Here is a 26,473-nt window from a genome sequence, read left to right on the forward strand (position 1 = left end):
TAAAAATAAATGAAAAAAAAAATTTTAGAATCAGCTCAGCAATTTCTACAAACAAGCCTGCTGGGATTTTGATTGAGATTACATTGAATCTGTAGATCAATTTGGGGAGAACGGACATCTTAACAATATTAAGTGTGCTAGTCCGTGAACATGGTATATCTCTCCATTTATTTAGATCTAATTTAATTTCATGGATAGGAAGATTCAACATTCATCATCATTTTCAATGGCAACGTAGTACAACAGTGTACGGTTGTGTTATTATTTATCCAATTGCCTCTTGTTGTTCACTTAGATTATGTCCAGTTTCCCCCCATTATAAACAGTGCTACAGTGGATGTCTTTGTCATTCTGTCTTTGCACACACCCTGGATGACTTACTGAGAGAAAATCTGGAGCCAAGTCAACCCTCTTGAGTGTTCTTTGCTCTCTGCCTTACTTAAACTGGTGGGCATTTGTGTGCGGTGGAATGTGGAATGCCAGTGATGGGGCTTGGTTTTGGTGAGGCCCAGTGCACAGTGACTTAGAACAGGGGTCGGCTAACTGTGACAGCAGGCCGGGATTGTTTTGTCAGGCCCTCGAGCTAAGAATTTTTTTAAAATATATTTTTAATGGATTATAAAACAAAACAGAAACAAAGAAGAGTATGTGATGAAGATCTCTGTGGGCAGCAAAGCCTAAATACTTACTACCTGGGCCCTTATAGAAAAACTTTGCTGACCCCTGACTTAGAGCAAGGCTCTGCACTGGACAGACCTGATCAGGTCCCCGCCCACCACGTACTAGCCAGGATTGACCGTGGCCAAGTTCCTAGCTCCTTAAGCTCCAGTTCTGTTTCTTCATCTGTAAAACGGGCAGTGAGAGTACACAGAGGGTTGTCGGGCTTTTTTTTTTTTTTTTTTTCTATCTGAAGTTGCAGGAACGTAAGTAGTCTGATTGCACATGTGAGTCGAGTGGGCCTGTCACTGTCATCCTTGTCTGGGGCAGTGTTCATGGCACTGGGCATCAGGCTCATAACCTGGCTCAGCCATCTAGCTGGAGAGATGGGGCACATACCAAAGATACTCAAAAAACCCACATACTGCAGCTTAAAATAGTGTGGAGCTGCCACCAACCCAGCGCACTTGGCCTCAGTGGAAACGAAAAACTAAAAATCTGGGTTCAAAGGAGGAGGAATGGAATTTGGAACCTTGAACCCCGTCATTGTCATGTGACCATTTTAAATGATAGCTTCTAACTGCCTCTCCCTCTATGAACTGCCCACACCTGGGAAACCATGGCCCACGAAGGAAGGGGGAGCATTGGTGACATGCGGACGAACCTGATTGTGCCTGTCGCCTAGGGTCGGGGGTTCTGAGCAGTACAAAGTTCTTGGGAGGCTCAAAGGATGATCTGAGGGTCTCAGTGGCACTCCTGGAAGGGGCGGATCCTTCTGTCCATGGGGAGCAATAGTTGGAGAGGCCCCGTGGCCCTCTCCTGCAGATCCCTCTCTCGGGAATCACGAAGGTAATGCCCAGCAGTGACTAGTGAAGGGTCCAACACCCCCCAGGAGGGGCTGGCCCTGTTTGCCAGCTCCACCCAAGCCTTCTTCAACTGTGCCTTCAGTGGTGTGTTTTTATTGTCCCTGTGGATGGACTGGGGAGTGTGTCCAGCCTGTGGATACCCCAAATGTCCAAAAATTCACTTTCCTCTCCCAGGAGGAATTCTGGGCTGTTTTTAGCCCCTGGTTGGTGCTAAGAGTGATTTTAAGGTAACGGAGCTACATGAGGTGTGCTGGCTTGTCCTTCTAGGTTCCCTGCCAGAGGCCTGCACTCACCCCGGCCCACTGCAGCCCGGCACTGTCGGCCGTCACCGGAGAATGCGGATGCTGGCTGCCTCCTGGGGCTGTCGCTTTGCACAAAGGTAGGCCCATAGCCTGCTCCACTCAGGTGTAGCCCTTCTGCACAGACCAAGGAGGAAGTTTGGATTTTTCTTTTTAGGTGAAATAATGGAATTGTGGTTATGTTTGTTTGTTTTTACTTTTTCTTTTTTCAAGTCTCATAGAAAAACACACACAGATGAAATGACGTGATATCTGGGATTTGCTGCAAAAAAAGAGGAAGTGGGAGGTTGAGATGAAGCAAGGTTGGCCGTGGATTAATTGTGAAGCCAGGTGATGGGTACATGGGGGTGTGTTACACACTTCTGTCTGCATCTGCATATTTACATTTTCCGTAAGTTCCAAAGAGAGAGCCTTAAGTGTCTGACCAGCTTGGGTTTCGGCCTTAGCCCTGGTGCTCCTGTTTGCAAGACCTGAGACCAGAAGTGTCCTGTTTCCTCATCTACAAAATGGGGCAAAACACAGCTGCCTCCAAGATTGTCGGGGGAAGTTTTCAGTGAAAGAATACACGGAAAGCACTTAGTCTGGGATCTGGCCCCTAATCAGTCCCAACCCCTCCTGCTCTGGCTGGGAGTCCGGGCCACTTCACCCGCGGCTGACCATTTGGAGTGAGGAGGGGGCTTACAGGAGGGTGCCTACCTCCCTCTGGTGGATGCATAGCCTCTGCCTTTGATTAAAGCACTTTTGGCTCCACCCACATCTTTGATTGGTTGGACCTTTCTTGGTAATAGTTTGGAGCTAGAATCAAAAGCCAGGTTCCTGGGTACAATTTCTGCTAAAATATTGGGTTGTGGAAGCATTTACTTAGTTATTTCTTTTTAAACATTTTCTTTTGAAATAATTATAGATCCACAGTAAGTTGCCAAAAATGTGCTGGGAGGTCCCATGTACCTTTCACCCAGTGTCCCCCAGTGGTAACACATCTCTGGTGTATCTGTAACACAGTGTGATGACCAACAAAGTGACTGGTACCACCCACGGAGCTTATTCAGATTTCACCAGTTTTACCTGCACCCATTTGTGTGTATGAGGTGTGTGTGTGTGTGTGTGTGTTCAGTTCTGAGCAGCTTTACACACATGTAGAGCCACGTAACTACCACCACAGTCAAAATACAGAACTACCTATCACCACTAAGGAGTTCCCTCAAAGGAAGCATTTGTTTTTCAAAACAGAAATAGCTTTTTTTCCTTCTGATTTAAAAAAAGAGAGAAATTATACACAGAAGAGTGTCAGGAAGGAAGTTTGCCACAGTATCATCAGCAATTTTACTTTCTACTTTGTACTTCTTTTTTTTAACATCATCTGAGTTTTGTTTTTATAATAAGCATGTATCATTGTCCAAAAACAACAAAGCTATTGTGAAATCTATCACCCAGATACACCACCATTTGGTGCTTTAGTGAACATCTTTCAGACCTCTTCCTAGGTTGGCTTGCCCGCCCTTCTCTCTGACTTGCTCCTTCTCAGGAAACACTTTCTGGAGGAGCTTCTGCTCTGATGGCCTCCTCTAGTATCGTGGTGTTTAAGGATTCTTCTCTAAGTGGGGTTTCTCACAGGAAGTGAGATAAGTGGCCCGTGGGGCACCTGGCCTCTCAGAAGCTCTTGAGAAGAGGGGTCTTGCTTGCTTAGAGAAGACTGAGGTCAACATCTGCTTCTTGCCTTTCTACTTGGTTTTGAGATCCAGCCTCTCCACCCAGCCCTCTGCTGCCCCCTTGGGTAGAGTAGTCTCCGCGTCATGGGTCTGGTGTCTTTTAATAAAAGTACCACGGTTTTAGATTCCTTGACACGCAGCTTCCCCAATGTAGGCAGGACCCTTGCATCTTCCCTGTCGACACTTTTAGTCATCACACCCAGCGCCTGAATCCTAATCATCGTCCCAGCACCTGCTCTCCCTGTGCCAGCCCTGTGCCAGCCCTGCGCCAGGCGTTTGACGTATATTATCTTCATGAGTCCTCTGAGCAACCCATCAGGGTGGGTGTTATCTCCCTCCCCCGTTCTCAGGCAAGGAGGGTGAGGCTCAGAGAAGTTAAGCAGCTTCCCTGGGTCACCAGCTGGTATGTGGCAGAGCTGGGACTCGAGACCAAAGTGTGCACTTCACCACCAGCCTCCCCTGCCTCTGGCCAGCAGTGGCTGCCATTAACCCAGGATTCCTTGTGTTTTCTCGTAGGTAAGCCCAGGCCAGCATGGGGGACTCCAGGGACCTTTGCCCTCATCTTGACTCTGTAGGGGAGGTGACCAAAGAGGACTTGCTGCTCAAATCCAAGGTAAAGGGTCAGACCTTACGGGGCTGAGGCCCACACCCAGGGCCACCACATTCCTGGGGTGCGAACATTTCTGAAGCAGCGGAAGAGCTGGCTCCTGACGGTCTCTGCTTGGCCTTTGCTGTAAATGGAGAAGCTGGCGTCTGTTTAGGAGGCCTTCCGGGGGCTGTGTCCTAACAGCCATTAACTACCATGTAGACCAGTCCATTTGGGAACACTGATGCTCTGCCCATTAGTGGTTGGAGCAGGTGCAAGGCAGGGAATGAGTCAGACTCTGAGAGTCCACGGGCATTTTTGCACACGTGACCTGGGAAGGGCTCAGGGAGCCTCAAAGAGAGAAGGTGGGCCACTTTGAATAGGGAAGATGTGTTGTTGTCTGTTTGTTAAGTTAAATTTTTTTAAATAGGTAACATGTGGTTCAAAAATGAAACAATGTAAGAAGAAAAATGTCAAGAAATACCCCCTCCCCCACCTGCCCTGTGCCCACCTTCTCCATTCCACCTTCATGTAACCAGGGACATTAGTTTCTTTTGTATCTTTTCAGAGTTTCTTTATGGAAATACTTATTTTTCATTTTCCCCTTTATTACATAAAAGGTAGTGTACCACAGCTATTTTTTTTTAAAGATTGATTGATTGATTGATTGATTGCTATGTTGGGTCTTCATTTCTGTGCTAGGGCTTTCTCTAGTTGCGGCAAGCGGGGGCCACTCTTCATCACGGTGCGCGGACCTCTCACTATCGCGGCCTCTCTTGTTGCGGAGCACAGGCTCCAGACGCGCAGGCTCAGCAATTGTGGCTCACGGGCCCATTTGCTCCGCGGCATGTGGGATCTTCCCAGACCAGGGCTCGAACCCGTGTCCCCTGCATTGGCAGGCAGATTCTCAACAACTGCGCCACCAGGGAAGCCCCCGCAGCTATTTTTGTAACGTACTTTATTCACAGGGCAGTGTATCTTGGAGCTCTCTGGCCTCGGCACATAGATCTCATGGTTTATCTTGAAGTTGCATCATGTTCGTTGTGTGGACTCCATGGCTGATCCTCTGTGGGTGGACATCTGGGCCCTTTGCAGCCTTCTGCCGATACAGTGTCATTGTGTTCAGGGGCAGAGCCATGTGTAGGGGCCATTCCCAGAAGTGGAGGTGGGTCAGATTCCTAGACATATTTCCTTTTCTTCTTTCCAGGCACCTAATGCTGGTCGTTCAGCCTCCCTGCACCAGCAGGTTCTGGGTGGCTTTTGGCCTGAGCTGGTTTAGTCTGGGCCCGCGTGAGGGCGCGATTCTTCAAAGTACCCTTGGCTTCTTTTGAAGTAGTTTCACTGGCTGTTACTGAACCAAGTTTGTTTGCCCAGCATGCATCAAGCCAAACGCCAAGACACCGAGGTTTGCAGCAGAGAAAGGATTTATTCACAAGGCAGCCAAGCGAGGAGACAAGAGAACAAGTCTCAGGTCCACCTCCCCGAAGGCGAGGGGCTTGGGGTATTTATGGCATAAAGAAGCAGGGTGGTCTTAGGCGTGGGGAAAGGTGAGGTAATCAGTGTTCTGCGCAGGTGTTATCTGAGTTACATCCTTCTTCCTGGGATGTGTGTTCAAAACTAGCATGATCTGAGGGTGGAGTTTTTGGCCCTCTGACGACAAAAGGTCATTCATCGGACACCTACGTAGGCCCAGTTTTAGGGTCAGTGGTCCCAACCAGTCTAAGCCAGCTCAAACTGGACAAGAGCTGACTCCAAGTTTCTGAAAAACAGCTTAAGCCCCTATTCCTATAGTGACCCATACATCAGCGCTGTTAGAGCTGTTATCTGTAGGGGTTGTTAAGGAGTCTTGTGATATATAGGCTACGCAAAGCTTGGAGGGTATGCAATGCAATTTGAGAAAAATAACTAAGACAAGCTTGCTCAGTGAAGGCAGGCTCAGAGCAGAGGGGCTTTTTAAGGAGCTGTTTCCTTAGCTGCTGTTCTGTAAGACAAGTTCAATTTCTGTTAATCACCAATTTCTGTTAACCCTAAGGGGCACGGTTTCAGTGTGGTCAGGAGGAGGGGCAGAGCAAGGCTCTGGTGCATTTGCACTGTCTAATGCTGCGTCTCTTCCTGAGTCTGCACAAAGCAATAAGTGAGACAAACTGAGAGATTTCTCAGGGAATCTGAGAGCAGGGAGGAGATAAACGAGGTGGGAAGAGGGAGGCAAAACATGGAAAGACTGGGCTGGGACGTGGCAGCCTTTTGGAAATCTACAAAATGAAACCAGTGTTGTTTTAAAATACCCAGAAGGGGCTTCCCTGGTGGTGCAGTGGTTAAGAATCTGCCTGCCAATGCAGGGGACACGGGTTCGAGCCCTGGTCCGGGAAGATCCCACATGCCATGGAGCAACTAAGCCCGTGTGCCACAACTACTGACCCTGCGCTCTAGAGCCCGCGAGCCACAACTACTGAGCACGCGTGCCACAACTACTGAAGCCTGCGTGCCCAATGCAGCCATAAATAAATAAATAAATAAATAATAAACAAACAAATAAATAAATAAAATTTATAAAATAAAATACCCAGAAGGGGCAAGGATTGAACAGGTAGCTCAAAATGGAGGAAATGCAAATGGCCGAGAAACTCTTGAAAAAAGATGCCTGACTTCCCTGATGGTTAAGGATTTTGCCAGAGAAAACAACATAACCCCATTTTCAGATGGGCAAAGCAGAAGTTGCTCTCACTCAGAGCTGACCAAGGGAGGGAAGTAGACCAGGCGTGGTAGTGGGGTTAGGCATTACTGTGACTTTAGGGGTGCAGTTCCACCTCTGGGAGTTTATCTAGTAGAAATGTAGTACCAGTTACACATACAGCAGTATTTATTGAGCATTATTTGTAGAAGGAAAATACTGGTGGCAGTCTGCATATTCATTAAGAAGGGAATGAGTGAATAGATTGTGGTGTCTGTGCCCATAGTGTGTGCCACCATGCACTTACTGCAAAGCATGAGATGTGCTCTCTGTGTACAGACTAGAAGGATGACCACAAATAGGTGACAAGAGCCTGTTACCAAAAAATTTGTATAGTATGATCTTATTTATTTATTTATTTATTTATTTTTTATGGCTGTGTTGGGTCTTCGTTTCTGTGCGAGGGCTTTCTCTAGTTGTGGCAAGCGGGGGCCACTCTTCATCGCGGTGCGCGGGCCTCTCACTACCGCGGCCTCTCTTGTTGTGGAGCACAGGCTTCAGATGCGCAGGCTCAGTAATTGTGGCTCACGGGCCCAGTTGCTCCACGGCATGTGGGATCTTCCCAGACCAGGGCTCGAACCCATGTCCCCTGCATTGACAGGCAGACTCTCAACCACTGCGCCACCAGGGAAGCCCTGATCTTATTTTTGCTAGAAATCACACACACCCCCCATCTATGCATATATGTTTATATAAGAAGAAGATATGGAGGGGTATACTTCAAATTATTACAGCATATATGTATTGCATATAATACACTACACATTATATACATAATATATGTACTGTATATAATATACTACACATCATATACAGTGTATGTGTATCATTTAAATTGTTAAACATACAATACTTTTATCATTCAAATGACTGAAATGAAAAAAAAAACTTGGGAAGATGGGAGTGAACTGTGAAATCAGGAAATCACAAAAGAGATGACAGATTTGGAAAGGTCAAGAGCTGTGACTTTGAGTCCACTAAGCAGACTGATCTCCAGCCAGCCGTAGCATCCTTAGCAAGAGACCCTAAATCACAGATTGCAAATCTCTGCCCTGTTGTGTGGGATGAGCTGTGTCGCCTCCACCCTAGTGAGAGTCCCACATTCAGGCTCTTTACAAACAGCCAAAACCTGGGCTTAGTGAGACGAAGAAGTTCCCATGGAGGCCTGGGGGTCGACCTGGTCACCCTTGGGAGGAAACTGGGAAGTTTGATGACCCCGGCTCCTCAGCTTCCCCTTCTGACTCTGCTCTGTAGGGTCATGACCTCTCTGAGCCGCAGTTTCTCATCTTACGAAGGGGATCTTGATGGGACCTGCTGCACAGACTGTGGTGGGGATTACATGAGCAAGGTGTAAAAAACTTAGCTGGTTGCTTGGACCATTGTGATCCCTCACCAGAGGTCAGCTCTCACTCTGATTAAGTACTCTGTAACTGCTACCAGCGCTTAGAATTCATCTCACAACTGGCAGAGACATGTTGGGTGTTGTGGAGGCTCAGTTGGGAATTGCTGTTCTAGACAGGCACAGACAAAATTACTTAGGACAGCTTAAATTACAACAAAGAGACCCTGAGATATGGTGGCTTAAATGAGATAGTTTATTTTTCTCTCACTGAACAGTCCAGATGTAGGTAGCACTGATAGAGTGGCTCTGCCATTCTCAACACATGGCTTTCATCTCCAGGTCCAAAGTGGTTGCTTCACTTCCTGCCATCACATCTGCATTCCAGCCAATGGAAAGAGGAGAAAGAGCAAGGGTTATGCAAAACTCAGAAGTGGCACATGTCGCTTTTTGCTGTCATGCTATTGACTAGAACTGAGCCCCATGATCACAGCGGGGGCTGGGACACATAGTCTGCAGCTGGCTGGCCATGTGCTCAGCCTAAATTCATGGATTCTTTTATTAAAGCGGGGAGGAGAGATATTGGTAGACAAGAAGCAGGCTCTGTCATCCAGACCACCAGAAACCTGGGTGTTTTCTGTGGTCAACAAATACATTGATCTCCTGATTTGTACCAGGCTCTCTGTGAAGTCGCAGGGGTAGGCAAAACAGACCATCCTTCTTTCATGGAGCCCACAGTCTAGGTGGGGAGAAAGGCTTAAATAAATAAATGCAACGAAGGAAGGGTAGAAGGTATGTTGAGGGAGCATATTATGGCGTCTGTTTATTTAGGCTTTAAATGATTGTATTGAAAATGTTTTTACAGGCACGTGATAAAACAAAACTCAAACAATAAAATTTAAAGTGCCCCTGTGGGCCAGCGAGGGCTTCTGAGGCAAAGCCTCTAAGCTGAGACCTTCAGGTGCGTCCGTCAGTGCACATCCGACAGACCACTCACACCCTTCTCTTCCTCTCTTTCCGCACCTCACACAGGGCACCTGTCAGTCATGCGGTGTTTCCGGACCCAACCTGTGGGCCTGTCTCCAGGTAACGTATCCTTGCAGCTGTCTGGGGTGGGGAGCTGGGTCCAGACTCTGGGGTGGGAACATCCGTCCCCCATGGGCACAGCTGGGAACCTTGGGCGGGGACACAGGGCATGGATGTCTCGGGTGTGGTTCCCAAGCCCAAGCCAAGAGGGCCCCAGAGTCTGCGAGCCCCCGGCCTGGCTGCCCTGGCAGCCATTAAAGATGCCAAGAGGAGAAAGCAAGTTGGAGAAGACTCTGGACTGAATGATCCCATTGGCATTAGTGTGTGTGTGTGTGTGTGTGTGTGTGTGTGTGTGTGTGTGTGTGTGTGTGTGTGTGTGTGTGTGTGTGTGTGTGTGTGTGTGTGTGTGTGTGTGTGTGTGTGTGTGTGTGTGTGTGTGTGTGACGATGTAGCATCTTGGCTCTGAGCCCTGGCCCGGGCCTTTGTTTCCCTGTCTATAAAGTAGAGTCCACAGCACTGATAACTACCCCCGCCTTGCAGACCCACCTTAGGGTAGAATTTGACGAGATGATGCCTGTGATGGTCTTAACAGGGTGTGTGGCCGGTAGACAGTGTCCAGGAAAATCTGGTCGTGATTATTACTGCTTACCAAAAAGAGTAACAGTAGATGTATCAACACGTGACAGTTTTCTCTGGGGGGTAGAATTATGGGTAATTCATTTTTCTTTGTAACTTTGTAGTGTTTTCCAACTTTTCTACAAGTATGTATTGCATTTTATAGTCAAACTAAAAATGGCTGTTACTTAAAATTTCTTTGAAAACAAATACAAGGAGAAACAAAAAAGCCCACAGGGGTGAAAATACCATAGTTCAAGTCTGTCTTTGCAGAAGACATAGGACCCCCCCACGGGGCTTTGGCCTCCTCCTTTTGGGCCTGTTGCTCAGTGTAAAATACACTCCAAGACACCGTCTGGGCCCCCAGGGGACAGCAAGAAGTGCGAGGCGTGGTCTTACCTCCCGGGAGCCCACAGGCCCCCCAGAGAGACAGAGACGGACCTGACGCAGAAAGTGGCACGTCCTTTATGCCGCAGCCCAAAGGTCGTTTCCTTGCAAGGTCCTCAGCAGCCTGTGCAGTGCTGACCACAGCCGCAAACGACACCAGAGCACTCCTGCGGAGAAGCGGGCTGATCGCTGGGGCGGAGGCCCGCAGAGGAGAGACCTTGAGCTGGGCCTTGGGAGCTGGGTGGATTTGGGAGAGGAGAGTGCAAGGCCAGAGGCAGGTCACCAGGGACGCTGAGGGGCATGGGGTCTGCACCGGGCCCCAGCCGCCTCTGCCCGATTCAGTGTTCCCCGTTAGAAAATGGCTGTGAGGCCCAGTCTCCCCACCCAAAGTGTGGGTCCCGATAAGTGGCCCCTCAGGAAGTGGGGTTTTAGTGAAAAAGGGACAAGTGGAGGGGGAGAGAGTCTGGGCGCCAAGCAGCCGGGCCTCAGCTTTGCCCGGATCTGGCTGCGACCCTGCCTGGCTTCTTGCAGGAGAGCAGCAGCTCGGGGCACACTGCCCGTCTCGCTCAGAGGCGGGGGCAGCTGTGTGGTGGCCATCCCTGCCCAGCGCGGACCTTGGCTGGGCAAACCTGTGTTCCTGCAGGGCGGCAGGGCCTCGGTGCCTGTGGGTCCTGTTGGGTGGAGACGGGCACTGGCTCGCTGTGCTGGCAGCGTCCTCTTGGCCGCCCCATCCGTCCGCTCTCCCTTCCTCTCCACCCCCCTCCCCAGGTCGCCTGCTCCTACGTTGGCTGCGGAGAATCCTTCGCTGACCACAGCACCATCCATGCGCAGGTGAGCGTGGTGGCCGGGAGCACGGGCGCTGCGGTCCGACAGCCCAGAGTTCAAACCCCAGCTTCGGCCGCCCCCAGCGCCATCTACCGCTCTGGGCTTCAGTGGTTATGTGTATAAAATGGGAAGAATCACGGCAAAGCAGCAGGAGAGAATGCTGCTGCAGCCCCTGGCACCCCTGGCCTGTGGGGGGAGCGGGTCCCGAGCTTCGAGGCCTCTGACCCGATGGGGCTTTTTCCCGAGGCCGGAGAGCTCACGCAGCCCTGAGGCAGGCCTGGGGCACCCGTTAGGCCACTGTATCCTTCTGATGTTGCATCTTGCCCTCTAGGCCAAAAAGCACAACCTGACGGTGAACCTGACCACGTTCCGGGTGTGGTGCTACGCCTGCGAGAAGGAGGTGTTCCTGGAGCCTCGGCTGGCGGCCCAGCCGCCAGGCCCCTCGCCCAAGTTCTCAGAGCAGGTGAGCGGGTGCGGCGCCAGCCGAGGAGACGCCCAGGAGGGCAGGGCGGTGGGTCCCCGACGGCGTCCGTTCCTGCCCAGCGTTCCCAGCTGGCTTTGAGGAGCTCGTGTCAGCTAATGCCTGCTGAGCCCCAGCCCTGTGTCAGGGCCCGGTGACACAGAGGTGAGTGGAAGGAGGGCGGCCCTCCCTCAGGGAGTTTGTAGGCCTCGGGTGAGCCCAGGGCCTTGGGGCGGGGCACACCCTCCCTGGCCTATGGAGAGCCCCTGGTGATGGTCCTGCAGCCACCTCTCTGGGGGAAACACCCGGAAACCTCCTGCCCCCCACCAGGCAAGGCACACGCAGGGAGCTGAGCAGCCCTTAAAGGAGGCAGGCGGGTGAGCCCAGCCCGGAGCCGGCCTCGGGGAGCAGTCAGAGAGCCGGCCCTGGGGCCCCGGGAGGCCAGGCATGTGTGCGTGTGTGTGTGTGTGTGTGCGTGCGTGTGGAGGCCAGGCATGTCTGCATGCATGTGTGTGTGTGTGTGTGTGTGGAGGCCAGGTGTGTCTGCATGCATGTGTGTGTGTGTGTGTGTGTGGAGGCCAGGTGTGTCTGCATGCATGTGTGTGCGTGTGTGTGTGTGGAGGCCAGGCGTGTGTGCGTGCATGTGTGCGTGTGTGTGTGTGGAGGCCAGGCGTGTCTGCGTGCGTGCGTGTGTGTGTGCGTGTGGAGGCCAGGCGTGTCTGCGTGCGTGTGTCTGTGTGTGTGCAGTGCTGTCTTCTCCACGTTGGACAGTGGCCATCACATAATGGGTGCTTGATAAGTGTATATGGAATACGTTTGTGGACATGGTAGATATTTATGATTTTTTACACAAAAGGCTCTGAAGAAGTATATACAAATCCTGTTTTGAGTGTGTATGTGTATTAACAGTTAAAACGCTACATAGATAAGATAGACTCTCAACAGTGGTTGTCTCAGGAAAGTTGGATTGCCTGTTTTTTCTGTGTTTCTGTTTTTTCCCAAATTTATTATAAATAAATTAAATTATTAGTACTCATTATTGTAAGTAAAATACAAGTCACGGAGTTCCCAGGGCAAGGCCACCAATGCCCTCTCTTTGCACGGTGTCCTCGGCTCAGATGGGCTGGCTCAGTGCAGGCTGGGGGGCTGCTGGGCTTCTCCCCCCACCCTGAACCCCAGCGGGGGAGGCACATGGGCCTCTGACCCCAACCGCTCTCCCTCCTCACCCCCCTAGTTTTCCTCACTCTGGTTCTCGAACTCAGGACTCTGCGCTGCCCTCCCACCCTCTGAAAGCTGTTCCCATTGCTGTGGCTGACGAAGGAGAGTCCGAGTCAGAGGACGATGACCTCAAACCGCGAGGTAACGGCCCCACGTGCTGCGCTGCGCTTCCTGGGCAGGGCGGGGTGGCCTGTGGGGCACGAGGGCTTCCCTGGGGCGCCAGCCGCTGCCCTCAGCCCCATACAGCCATGTGCCCCTGGGCAGGCCGGCCCCTCTGCACCCAGGCCGCTGCCCCTGCTCGGTGCTGACGGTGGGCTGGGCTGGGCGGAGGGCGGGGTGTCCATGGGTTCTGTACACTGCGGTAACCAGAGCTGCTGGGAGTGGAACCACGTCAGCGGACTCGGCAGGTTTCCGGGGTGGGTCCTGGGGGCTCAGAACCATCCTCTACGGGTTCCTGCCGGGTCGAGATGCTCACCTTCCCCTTCCTCTGTGTGCGCTGGTCTCCCAGGCCTCACGGGCATGAAGAACCTTGGCAACTCCTGCTACATGAACGCGGCCCTGCAGGCCCTGTCCAATTGGTAGGTTGTGCCTCATCTGGGAGTTGGGGCCCCCAAGCCAGGTTCTGTACGTTGCCCACAGAAGCCTGTATATGGATACACATCAAAATGCCCCAAACCACACATGCCCTCTGACCCAGCAATCCCTCCTGTTGGAATTTATCCTAAGGAGGTACCCTGAGATGTTGAGAAAGCTGTCTGTGCAATGAGGTTCATCATTCTGCTGTTTACTGGAAACAACTTAATAGTTGATAAAATCATAAATTTATTATATGGCAGGCTTACAGTGAGTTCAGGAAAAAATGGTGCAGGACAATATTTATTAAAAAGGGGAGGAGTTCAGAATATGATAAGTAGGAAAAAGAAGATTATAAACCTTTGTTTGGTGCAATCCCATTTTGGAGGGAAAATACTATTTTCCATCTAGGATAGGGTGTCCACTCCCTGAGGCTGGGACATCTCCTATTCCTGGCACTCAGGGTCTCCCACCTAGTAGGGGTTCAATATGTGTGTGTGTGTGTGTGTGTGTGTGTGTGTGTGTGTGTGAGCGTGTGAGAGAGAAGGAAGGGATGGGGGATATGCATGCATAGAAAAGTCTAGAAGGATATGCCCCCAGATCTACAGAGTAGCTATCCTCACGTAGTAGGATTAAGGTCAATTATTATTGTTTGCTTAGTATTTTTAAATTTTTCTACAGTAAATGAGTATTTCTTATGTAATAAGATAACAAAAACAAAGAAAAGGGGAGTGGGGGAGATGCTTTTGGGCTCAGGAAGGTTTCCAAGAAGGGGCTGATGGGAGGACAGGCAGTAGTTCCTCTCGTTCACACAACAGTCTTTAAAGAAAGACCCTATTTCCAAGCACAATCACATTCTAAGGTACGGGGGTTAGGACTTCAGTGTATGAATTTATTTTTTTTTAATTTTTATTTATTTATTTATTTATTTTTGGCTGCTTTTGGGTCTTCGTTGCTGCATGCGGGCTTTCTCTAGTTGCAGTGAGCGGGGGCTACTCTTCATTACAGTGTGCGGGCTTCTCAGTGCGGTGGCCTCTCTTGTTGCGGAGCACGGGCTCTAGGTGCGCGGGCTTCAGTAGTTGTGGCACGTGGGCTCTAGAGCGCAGGCTCAGTAGTTGTGGCGCACGGGCTTAGTTGCTCCGCGGCATGTGGGATCTTCCCGTACCAGGGCTCGAACCCGTGTCCCCTGCATCGGCAGGCAGATTCTCAACCACTGCGCCACCAGGGAAGCCCTCAGTGTATGTATTTGGGGGGATACAGTTCAGCCCATAACAGGTGGTGTCCTTCAATGCCTTCTGCAGGCATTTCTGGCTCCGGGGGGCCACAGTACACCCCACACAAGACACTTTTGCTTCTCCACCCGGCTCTTTGTAAACAATGCCACGCCCCCCTTCTTTTCTCTTCTGACCTGGCGCCCTGCCCCGTCCCCCAGCCCCCCACTGACCCAGTTCTTCTTGGAGTGTGGAGGCCTGGTGCGCACAGACAAGAAGCCAGCCCTGTGCAAAAGTTACCAGAAGCTGGTCTCTGAGGTCTGGCACAGGAAACGGTGAGTTGACCGAGTCCCTGACCTGGGGCAGGGGTGGGGGGATGGGTTTTCTGTCGGCCCCTTGATAGAGCCCTTCCTGTGCCTTCAGCCTCTCACCGTCACTTGCTGTGTTTTACCCTGTGCAATGCTTACATCAGCCCTTCGAGCTGTAGGTCATAGCCAACTCTGTTTCACAAATTGGGGAACTGAGGTTCAGAAGATTTAAGGATCTCGCTCAAGATAGCACGTCTTGTGAAAGGTGGAGCTAGAATTTGAGCCTGGTATTGATTGAAGATGGCAGCATTTTGCAGCGTGTGTGCTGAGGTCCAGAGTTGTGTGGTGACCACTCCTAGGTCTCAGCCACATTTGTGCACACAGGAAAGAATTTCAGAAGTGGCTTGCACTGACGTTCAGGGGCTTTAGCTCAGTGAAAAGGACTTTAAAGACCAGAAGCCTGGGTTAGATCTGTTTCTCCAGGAAAAGTTAAAATTGGGACTAATTTAAAGTGAGTGCTGGGAATTCCCTGGCAGTCCAGTGGTTAGGACTTTCACTGCTGTGATCCGGGTTCAATCCCTGGTCGGGGAACCAAGATCCTGCAAGCTGCGCGGTGCGGCCATAAAACCCAAAACAAAACAAAACAACAACAACAACAAAAACTGTGAGTGCATAGAAACGTATTAGGTGTAAAAGCAGATTATTAAACAGTATGATGCAATATAATTCCAATTTTAAGAAGCCACATTTGTTTACCTGCATGTAATTTTGTATATGCGTCTCTATTTTCTTGGAAAAATCTGGAAATCTTAATGGTAGTTATCTCTGGGTGGTGCTGTTAGTGTTGATGATTCTTTGCTGTGCTTTTCTGAAATTTTCTGTTTTTCAGTCATGAACATGTGTTTTTTTTTTTAAAGCAGCTGTCATTTTTATTTATTTTTATTTATTTATTCAGCCGCGCCACGCCGCGTGCGGGATCTTAGTTTCCCGACCAGGGTTTAGACCCGTGTGCCCTGCAGTGGAAGCGCGGAGTCTTAACCACTGGACCGCCAGGGAAGCCCCCATGTATTACTTTTGAAATTAGAAAACCACAATAAATATTTTCTAATGAGAACAGTTTTAGAGTAGCTTGTCATGGGCTGGTGGGACACGATGCCATCCCAGTCAGGAGCCCTTTGCCTCACTGAACCGTGACTTGACGTTTTCCATCTTGACCTTAGAGATGTGCAAACCTGCTGGGGCTCCTGGCCAGGTTAGCACCTCCCAGAGTTGTAGTAAACGCATCACTGAGTCTGATCTGGCTGTACTGGCTGCCCGGCCGCCCTCGTGGGCTTGAGCAGCTCAGAGCAGGCCACCTGTACTAACGGGTCTGGTCTTCCTACAGCCCCAGCTACGTGGTTCCCACCAGCCTGTCCCATGGGATCAAGTTGGTCAACCCGATGTTCCGAGGCTATGCCCAGCAGGTAGGCCGTCCGAGCTGCCCGGGGAACGAACACCCAGGGCTGTAACGTACCAGGCCTGGCTTTGAAGCCAAGACCATTGTGGAAATCGGCAGCAGCAGCTCTGCTTTGCCAGGCAGCGCTCCTGGATCAGACCTGCTGCCTGAGCCCTTCACCTGTGTGGGGACGTCGGGGCCTCCCGGCAACCTGGTGTTCTCCCCACTCAACAGATGGGGAGACTGAGGCTCAGCGGCCAAGTCCTCACCCACTTACCACGTACCAGTTACACAGCTGGTACATGGCAGAGGGGAAAGTTGACCTCAGGCAGCCTTATCTCCATGTGTCTGCACCTCAGCCCTCACTCAAATCGGCACATGGTTTCTTGTTCCCCAAGTCGCAGGCAGAATTTCACTTTTATTAAAGTAAACATTTTGATGACAAGTTTTTGTAAATCTAGAGAATCCCTCTGAAACCAGTGATATCTTTCTATGGCGTAAAATCGTGGGCCCAAGATGAAGCAGAATGCAGCCACACACCTCCCCCTGCCCCAGGCGGACCGTTCAAGTGGTCCAAGTCCTGCCCCAGACTGGGGTTTGCTGCTGGCCTGAACCTGTTTGCACTGCCGATGCTGCTGCCTGCGTGGGGGGCCCAGGAACAGAGCAGCGGTCACCGAGGGATGCCCTTGGACCCCTCCTTCGGCCCCCACCACCCTGCCCCCACTCTCCCCAGGGTGAGGGCTGCTGGGCCTTTCTCTGCTCACACCCTCAGTTGGATGAACACTTGGCCTCTGCCTGAGAAGCCCAGCGTTGCCTCCGCACCGCCCTTTCTGGGGAGTGGTAATACCCACGGTAATCAGAATCCACCGTGTACCATTTATTAAGTGGTCAGTACCTGCCACATAAGTTCAGCCCTGTTTCTACTCACAGAACTCTCATGAAGTGGGCCCCGTCATCACCTTCACATTATAGTAAGGAGCTGAGGCTCAGAGAGGTTCTACAAGTGGCTCAGGTCACACAGTGCACAGCGGCAGGGCCGGGATTTAGGCTTACCTGAGCTGTCCCTCACCGCAGTGCGGCCCTCCCTGTACGAGGACCCCTGCTGGCCCTCAGGCTCTCGGTGAGGACATCGGGGAGCAGGGCTACTCGCTGCTGCCGAACATCCACTCGACGCCAAAGCATCCCTTTCTCTGGGTCTTGGGCGTAGCACAGGGGACGTTTCTGAGTCTGAAACATACAGGTAGCTGTAGAGCTCTCTTAATGGCCAGAGGATGCTGTCATGCTTCCACATGGCTTGAGATTTTAGCAATGAACACAGGGTACTTTTGTTAAAAGGAAGGACCAGAAAGAAAAGTAGATGATGTATTGAGGGCCTGTTTCTTAAAAGAACCTTTCAGTGTCCCTGACACACAGGACACACATCTCCTACCCCCTCCCTAATGCTCGATGTAATCCAACCAGAGCCCTCTCCTCCCTCCGCTAGAACTGAGAAAACGAGGCCCTTCTCTCCATATCGGTGACCTGAGGCTTTGGGTGCTTGGCTGGGTCTGGCCGCTGTGTGATCCCCGCCTCGTTGGGCAGGAGTTGGCCTCGGGAGCTGCTTCTGACGTCCGGGGCAGGGACTGTGAGGGACAGGACAGGACTTTGAACCCAGTGGCCCCGCACAGCACCTAGTGCCCCCAGCTGTCAGAGGCCGGCCACCATCATCTTCTGACCTTTTAAAGCGCCTCCTGTGTGCGCTGCTCATGGCTGGGCCAGTGGGCAGGCTGTGCCAGAGGCCTCGCTGCCCTGGCTTCCTCTGGGTTATGACGTAGTCACAGCATAGCCAGAATAACAGCGTCACTGCTGGGATTGGAGACCCAGCCAACCTGAAGTGGCACCTTAGTCCGAGTCATGCCCAGGCCTGCGGGAAGCGTGTTCTCCTGCACCAGTCACAATGGCAGGGGAAGGCGTGGGCACGGGGGCTGGCGAAGGACTGGAAGGGCAGAGAGAACCAGAGGCAGGTCAAGGATGCAGGCAGCCTGGCCTGCCGGGTGGCATTGCTCCCTGTGGAACTCAGCTGAGCGCTCACCTGCAGACGCACTCACAGTGTCACCTTTGTCCTACTCGGGCTCCCTGCCCACCCTCACCGTCCCCTCCTTTAGGGAGCAAGGCGACTTTAATGGCTGAACGCGATACGTCCACTCTCTCCCATGCTGAGTTGGAAGCAGGGCCGCAGGTGATGGAGAGCAGGAGCTGGGAGTCGGGTGGACCTGGGTCACCGTCTCTGCTCTGCCACTTCACAGTGCGAGGCCTGGGAGGGCTCGGCCAGCCTCTCGAGCCTCAGCGTCGTCCTCAGTGGAAGGGGGGTTAGGACAGCAGTGTTGAGCAGGCCACTGTGAGGGGTGCCCATGTGGGACCCCCGGCATCCATGTCGATGCCGCCCCTGGTTCCAGGACACCCAAGAGTTCCTGCGCTGCCTGATGGACCAGCTGCACGAGGAGCTCAAGGAGCCCGTGGTGGCCACGGCGGCAGCGCTGACCGAGGCTCGGGACTCGGACTCGAGCGACACGGATGAGAAGCGGGAGGGTGACCGGAGCCCATCAGAGGACGAGTTCCTGTCCTGTGACTCCAGCAGCGACCGCGGTGAGGGCGACGGGCAGGGGCGCGGCAGGGGCGGCTCCCAGGCTGAGACGGAGCTGCTGATCGCGGACGAGGCGGGCCGCGCCATCTCCGAGAAGGAGCGCATGAAGGACCGCAAGTTCTCGTGGGGCCAGCAGCGCACCAACTCGGAGCAGGTGGACGAGGACGCCGACGTGGACACCGCCATGGCCGCCCTGGACCAGCAGCCCACGGACACGCAGCCGCCGTCACCGCGGTCCACCAGCCCCTGCCGGACGCCAGGTACCAGCCAAGCCACTCGGGGCGTCGCAGCCCCGTTCGTCCAGCTCCTGCTGGGGGGCAGAGCACCCACAGCCTGCTCAGCTCCCCCCCACCCTGGGGGGCTCTCCCACGAGACCCGGCTTACTGGTGAGAAATCGGGTAGATGATGTGTCCAGACTCACTTGGACTCAGAGCCCGCCTGAGCCCTCCGCTGGCAACGGGAAGGGTGTGGACAGCGCGTTCTGCGTGGGGCTGGGGGGCTGGGGTGGGCCCAGGACGGAGGAGATGTGGTGGGTTCAGGCCTCAGTCCCCTTAGGAGGCGCTGGCAGGTCTTCCTGACCAGGCCCGGGGCTGGCTCGGCTGCCCTGCCCCAGCACGGTCCCCCCTTTGCCCCCAGAGCCGGACAACGAGGCCCACATGCGCAGCGCCTCTCGCCCCTGCAGCCCTGTCCACCACCACGAGGGCCACGCCAAGCTGGCCGGCAGCCCTCCTCGTGCGAGCCCCGTGAGGATGGGGCCGTCCTACGTGCTCAAGAAAGGTTCGGACGAGCGGGCGGGGAGGGAAGGTGGGCAGGGCCTCCGCGCGTGGAGCTCGGGGCTGGGGTGGCAGTCGCACCTCTGGCTGCCGTTTTTGGTTTTGGAGCGCTCTTTACCAGGGGCTGGGCTGCCGTACTCCTCACGCAGTGTCTCTGAACCCTCCTCACACGGCTGGGACACGAGCGGGGCCCCATCCCACAGACGATGAGTGAGGCACCGGCCAGTCACATGACTCATGCAGATCTGACCCCAAGTCCCAGCACCGCCCCTTGCCCCAGACAGGCCAGTGGGGGCTGGGCCTAGTCCTGTGCTGTGCCCCCAGCCCAGGTACCGGGCGCCGGCAGCCGGCGGCGGAAGGAGCAGCGCTACCGCAGCGTCATCTCAGACATCTTCGACGGCTCCATCCTCAGCCTCGTGCAGTGTCTCACCTGTGACCGGGTGGGCGCCCTGGGGGAGGGGAGGGACGCACCGGGGTCCTCACGCAGCTTGGGGGTGGGGCGCTGGCTCTCTGCCTGGTGCCCCCTGCCTTTCTCTAGGGGTGGGCCCCGGCTGTGGGCCTCCCGTGTCCCGGGCTCGGGGAGCAGGCTCTCTGCCCCACACCTGCCCTCTGGTGGCTGGGGTTTGGGGTGCAAACTCTGGTTGGTCTGGGCAGGGCGGAACCCTGGGAGGTGGAGACCCAGGCTGACCTTCAACCCCCCAGGTGTCCACCACGGTGGAGACATTCCAGGACCTGTCGCTGCCCATTCCTGGCAAGGAAGACCTGGCCAAGCTCCACTCGGCCATCTACCAGAACGTGCCGGCCAAGCCGGGTGCCTGTGGGGACAGCTCCGCCGCCCAGGGCTGGCTGGCCTTTATCGTGGAGTATATCCGACGGTACGCCACCTTCCCGCCTGCTGGAGACACAAGGCCAGCCGGGCCTGGCCTTTCTGGAACTCGCAGGCTGACAGGCGACAGACCTTTAACAGCAAAGTGCAAGCTTTTGCAGGGCTGAGGGTGTAGTTGGGCAGGGAGCTTGAGGCTGAAGGGGGCTTGGGGGTTAGCCAAGTGGGGTGGGAGTGCTCCTCGGCCGTCCTGGGATGGCCTGGTTCGGGTGGGCCTCTGGATCGGAAGGCAGGTGACGATGGAGAGTGTGACCAAGCGGCAGCTGGAAAGGAGGGCGGCGGCTGGAGTGCAGGCCTGGCCCTGTGGGGAGCGCCGTGGTGGCCTTCCCGAGTCCCCACTGTGTGCCCCGAGGCCGGCTTTACCTGCCTGGTGTCAGGGACCTGTACTCTGCCCAGAAGACAGGCCAGCGTGATTGGGGCCCCTTCGCAGATAAGGAAGGCGAGACTCGGGGGGAAGTGATGTCGCCCTCCCAAGGACACGGAGCTGCTGGCTGGCGGTCCCAGGCTTCTGGCTCCAGACTTTGGCCCATTCCACCCACCGGGCCAAGCTGCCCGTCTGGGCCCAAACAGACCCCAGCCCAAAGGCCCCCACGTCTTACTCTCACCGAGGCCCCGGCAGCACCCCTGCCACCCCCTTTCTGTCTCTGTAGGTTCGTGGTATCCTGTACCCCCAGCTGGTTTTGGGGGCCGGTCGTCACCCTGGAAGACTGCCTCGCTGCCTTCTTCGCCGCCGATGAGCTGAAGGGTGAGTGGACCCGGCCGGCTGGGTCAGCACACAGTTCAGGGTTCCTGGGACTCACCGTCAGAGTCCCAGCCCTGCCTGCCAGGCTGGGCCTGGGACTGCACACTCTCGCAGCCCCACCGCCTGTAGCTCTTGGCGGTTCACCTGTTTTCCTTCCTTTACCTATTTGGTGGACAAAAAGGATAACAGTCTTTAATTTTACATTTCCTTGATTATTGATGAGCTTGAACTTTTGTTTTTAAAGTGTATTGGCTGTATTTCTTATTTTAAAATTTCCCATTCCTGTCCTTTTCCTGTTTTTCTGTTCAGTGATTGGCATCTCACTAACCTTTGGGAAAACTCTTTTTGTTTAATTTTTAATTGTGGTAAGATATACATAACATAAAATGTACCATCATAACCATTTTTAGGTGTTCAGTTCAGTAGTATTAACTATATTCATATTGTTGTGCAACCAATCTCCAGAACGTTCTCATCTTGCAGAACTGAAACTTTCCCTTAAAGAGCAACTCCCTGTTCCCCCTTCCACCCAGCCCCGGGCACCCACCATCCTACTTTCTGTCCCTATGAATTTGACTATTCTAGGTTCCTCATCTAAGTCAAATCATACGGTGATTGTCCTTTTGTGACTAGTCTACGTCTATTAGCATAATGTCCTCAAGGCTCATCCATGTTGTAGCAAGTGTAGAATTTCCTTACTTTTTTTTTTTTTAATAAATTTATTTATTTATTTATTTATTTTTGGCTGTGTTGGGTCTTGGTTGCTACGCACGGCCTCTTCTCTAGTTGCGGCGAGCAGGGGCTACTCTTTGTTGTGGTGCGTGGGCTTCTCGTTGTGGTGGCTTCTCTTGTGGCGGAGCACGGGCTCTAGGCACACGGGCTTCAGTAGTTGTGGCGTGCAGGCTCAGTAGTTGTGGCACACAGGCTTAGTTGCTCCACGGCATGTGGGATCTTCCCAGACCAGGGATCGGACCCGTGTCCCCTGCATTGGCAGGCAGATTCCCAACCACTGCACCACCAGGGGAAGTCCCTCCTTCCTTTTTTAAGGCTGAATAATATTCCATTGTGTAAGTGGGCCACATTTTGTTTATTCATCATCTGTCGATGGACACTTGGGTTGCTCCGGCCTTTTGGCCCTTGTGAATAATGCTGCGATGAACCATGGATGCACAGATATCTCTTCAAGATAGTGATTTCATTTCCTTTGGTTATATACCCAGATGTGGGATTGCTGGATTATATGATCGATCTATTTTTAATTTTTTGAGGAACCGCCATACCGTTTGCCTTGATAGCTGTACCAATTTACATTCCCACTAATAGTGCACAAGGGTTCCCTTTTCTCTACATCCTTGCCAACACTTGTACTCTCTTGTCTTTTTAAAAAATCTCTTTCTGGGAATTCCCTGGCGGTCCAGTGTTAGGACTCCGTGCTTTCACTGCCAAGGGCCTGGGTTCAGTGCCTGGTAGGGGAACTAAGCTCCCACAAGCCACGTGGCACAGCCAAAAATAAATAAACACAATTTTTTTAAAAAATCTCTTTTTGACCATAGCTATTCTAACAGGTGTGAGGTGATATCTCATTGTGGTTTTTATTTGCATTTCCCAGATGATTAGTCATGTTGAGCATCTTTTCATGTACCTGTTAGCCATCTGTATATCTTCTTTGGAAAAATGCCTATTTAGGTCTCTGTCCATTTTTAAATTGTATTATTTGTGTTTTGCTATTGACTTGTATGAATTCTTTATATATTTTGGATGTTAACCACTAATCTGATATATGGTTTCTAAAATATTTTCTACCATGCTGTAGGTTGCCTCCTCATTTTGTTGATTGTTTCTTTTGCTGTGCAGAAGCTTTTTACTTTGATGTAGTCCCACTTGTTTATTTTTGCTTTTGTTGCCTGTGCTTTTGGTGTCATATCCAAAAAATCATTGCCAAGACCAATGTCAAGGAGTTTTTCCCTATGTTTTCTTCTAGGAGTGTTATGGTGTCAGGTCTTACATTTAAGTCTTTAACTGATTTCAAGTTGATATTTATGAGTGATGTGAGATAGGGGTAAAATTTCATTCTTTTGCATGTGAACATCCAGTTTTCCCAACACTGTTTATTGTCTTTTCCCCATTGAGTATTCTTGGCTCCCTTGTCAAATATTAGTGGACCATATATGCATGGGTTTATCTCTGGCCTCTCAGTTCTGTTCATTGTTCTATGTGTCTGTTTTTATGCCAGTACCATACTGTTTTGTTTTGTTTTTAATTTGGCCACGCCGCATGCAGGATCTTAGTTCCCCGACCAGGAATCAAACCTGTGTCCCCTGCAGTGGGAGGGCAGAGTCTTAACCACTGGACCTCCAGGGAAGTCCCAGTACCATACTCTTCTGATAACTGTAGTTTTGTAGGAGAGTTTGAAATCAGGAAATGTGATGCCTCCAGCTTTGTTCTTCTTTCTCAAGATTGTTTTGGTTATTTGGGATCTTTTGTAGTTACATATGAATTTCAGGATTTTTTTTTCTATATCTATGAAAACATCATTGGATTGCTTTGAATCTATAGATGACTTTGGGTAAGATGGACATTTTAACAATAGTTCTTCTTCTGCTCCATGACCACAGGCTATCTCTTTATTTGTGTCATTGTGTGGGAACAACTCAGTCTTCCTCCTGTGTGTCTCTCCTCTCCTCTCACACTACTACCACACAGCACTGTGGACACCAGGTGTGTGGTGGTTTTCCCACACCAAGCAATTATGCAGCACCAGCCAGGTATCCTACAGTTTCACATGATTCCGACACTCTCTACCTGGAGATAGCGTCAGATCCCACAGGTTAAGGACTCAGTCCTACAAGACCTCCCCCTCCCCAACGTCAGACGCCAGTCACAAGTGCAGGTTGTCACCTGGGCTTCTGACTGGCTGGCTATAGATGGGAGGTTCCAGCGGCCCCCTCCTTGGCTTCAATTAGAGCAGCTAGAGCGGCTCGGCTCGCAGAACTCAGAGAAACATTTTGCTACTAGGTGACTGGTTTATGATAAAAGGATATAACTCAGGAAGAGCCAGATGGAAGAGGCGCATCGGGCAAGGCATGTGGGAAGGGGCCTGGAGCTTTCATTTGCTCTGAGCGTGACCCTCTCCCCAAACTTCCCTGTGTGCACCAGCCCAGAAGCTCTCCAAACCCCATACTGTTGGTATTTAATGGAGGCTTCTTTACGTAGGTATGATCAATTATTAGCTCCATCTCTAGCCCCTCTCCCCTCTCTGAAGAATGCCAGGTGGTGCTGAAAATTCCAAACTTCCAGTTATAGCTTGGTCTTCCTGGTGGCCAGCCCCAATCCAGAAGCCCACCCAGTCACCTCATCAGAACAAAAGACCCTGCCATCACCCAGGAAATCGCAAGGGATTTAGGAGCTCTGTATTAGAAACCCTGGTCAAAGAGCAAATATTAGAACAGAAGATCCTCCCAGTGCTCTTATCACTTGGGAAATTACAAGGACTTTAAGAGCTCTGTGCCAGGAACCTCGGGGAGAGCCCACTATGTATATTTTCTGTTATCTCACATCCACCTTCAATTTCTTTCATCAACATCTCATAGTTTTCAGTGTACAAATCTTTCACTTCCTTGGTTAAGTTTATTCCTGTATGTTTTATTGTTTCTGATGCTTTTGTAAATGGTATTGTTTATTTCTCATTCAGATATTTTATTATTAGTGTATAGAAATGCAACTGATTTTCGTATGTTGATTTTGTGTCTTGCAGCTTTACCAAATTAGTTTGTCAGTTCTAACAGTTTTTTGTGGAGTCTTAAGGTTTTTTATATAAAAGATCATGTCATCTACAAACAGAGACAGTTTTACTTCCTCTTTTCCTATCTGGATGCCTTTTACTTCTTTTTCTTGCCTTTCTCTGACTTCCAGTACTATGTTGAATAGGAGTGGTGAGATTGGGCATCTTTGCCTTGTACCTGATTTTAGAGGAAAAGCTTTTATCTTTTCACTGTTGAGTATGATATTAGCTATGGGTTTATCATATATGGCTTTGATTATGTTGAGTGCATTCCTTCTACACCCAATTTGTTGAGACCTTTTATCATGAAAGGGTATTGAAATTTGTCAGATGCTTTTTCTGTATCTATTGAGAGGATCATATGATTTTTATCCTTCATTCTGTTAATGTAGTGTATCATGTTCATTGATTTGCATATGATAAACCATCCTTACAACCCAGAGATAAATTCCACTTGATCATGGTGTATGATCCTTTTAATATGCTGTTGAAGTCAGTTTGCTAGTATTTTGTTGAGAATTTTCCCGTCTATATTCATCAGGGATATTGGCCTGTAGTTTCCTTTTCTTGTAGTGTCCTTATCTGGCTTTGCTATCAGTATAAAATGAGTTTGGGAGTGCTCCCTCCTCTTCAATTTTTTGGAAGAGTTTGAGAAGAATTGTTAATTCTTCTTTAAATGTTTGGGAGAATTCACTGGTGAAACCATCTGGTCCTGGGCTTTTCTTTTTCTTTTTTTTTTTTTAAGATTTTTAGAAATTTCATGTAATGTCTGAAACATTTATATTAACATATTTCCATACAAATAACCCAAAGAAAGTTTAGTATTAGTTGTTTTGTTTGTTTGTTTGTTTATACTGCAGGTTATTAGTCATCAATTTTATACACATCAGTGTATACATGTCAATCCCAATCGCCCAATTCAGCACACCACCATTCCCACCCCACTGCGGTTTTCCCCCCTTGGTGTCCATACGTCCGTTCTCTACATCTGTATCTCAACTTCTGCTGGGCTTTTCTTTGTTGGGAGGTTTCTTATTACTGCTTCAATCTCCTTAGTCATTGGTGTTTTCAGATTTTCCATTTCTTCATAATTCAGTCTGGGTAGGTTGTATGTTTCTAAGTATTTATCCGTTTCTTCTAGGTTATCCAATTTGTTGTGTTGGTGTATAGTTGGTCATGGGAGTCTCTTTTGATCCTTTATACTTCTATGGTGTCTGTTGTATGTCTCTTGTTTCATTTATAATTTTGAGTCCTCTTTTTTTCTTGGTTAATCTAGCTAAAGATTTGTTAATTTTGTTTTTCTTTGAAACAAAATTAACAAAGTTTCTCAATGAAACTCTTAGTTTCATTGATTTTTTTTTTCCTATGATCTTTCTAGTCTCTGTTTTATTTCTGCTCTAATCTTTATTATCTCCTTTCTTCTGTT

At 50.9% G+C, this 26,473-nt stretch overlaps 1 protein-coding gene across 8 annotated transcripts in view; it reads left to right on the forward strand.

The window, feature by feature from the left end:
- USP20 (ubiquitin specific peptidase 20) overlaps positions 1–26,473 on the forward strand; it is a 48,870-nt gene that overhangs the window by 13,492 nt on the left and 8,905 nt on the right. For 3 of the 8 annotated variants that reach the window (XM_036855543.1, XM_036855542.1, XM_036855545.1), the window contains exons 2-15: positions 1,791–1,902; positions 4,048–4,144; positions 9,220–9,273; positions 10,984–11,046; positions 11,372–11,503; positions 12,763–12,859; positions 13,227–13,296; positions 14,724–14,837; positions 16,195–16,273; positions 18,681–19,128; positions 19,505–19,645; positions 19,966–20,081; positions 20,344–20,516; positions 21,175–21,269. In XM_036855543.1, the coding sequence (XP_036711438.1) occupies positions 4,064–4,144; positions 9,220–9,273; positions 10,984–11,046; positions 11,372–11,503; positions 12,763–12,859; positions 13,227–13,296; positions 14,724–14,837; positions 16,195–16,273; positions 18,681–19,128; positions 19,505–19,645; positions 19,966–20,081; positions 20,344–20,516; positions 21,175–21,269 (1,663 nt within the window). In that variant the 5' untranslated portion in view covers positions 1,791–1,902; positions 4,048–4,063. Of the gene's footprint in view, positions 1–1,790; positions 1,903–2,035; positions 2,153–2,194; positions 2,214–3,620; positions 3,852–4,047; positions 4,145–9,219; positions 9,274–10,983; positions 11,047–11,371; positions 11,504–12,762; positions 12,860–13,226; positions 13,297–14,723; positions 14,838–16,194; positions 16,274–18,680; positions 19,129–19,504; positions 19,646–19,965; positions 20,082–20,343; positions 20,517–21,174; positions 21,270–26,473 lie in introns of those variants that run through there. The other 5 variants (XM_036855544.1, XM_036855547.1, XM_036855546.1 and 2 more) reach the window with 5 other exon arrangements.

The sequence above is a fragment of the Balaenoptera musculus genome, chromosome 6, assembly GCF_009873245.2.
Source record: "Balaenoptera musculus isolate JJ_BM4_2016_0621 chromosome 6, mBalMus1.pri.v3, whole genome shotgun sequence".
NCBI classification, from domain to species: domain Eukaryota; kingdom Metazoa; phylum Chordata; class Mammalia; order Artiodactyla; family Balaenopteridae; genus Balaenoptera; species Balaenoptera musculus.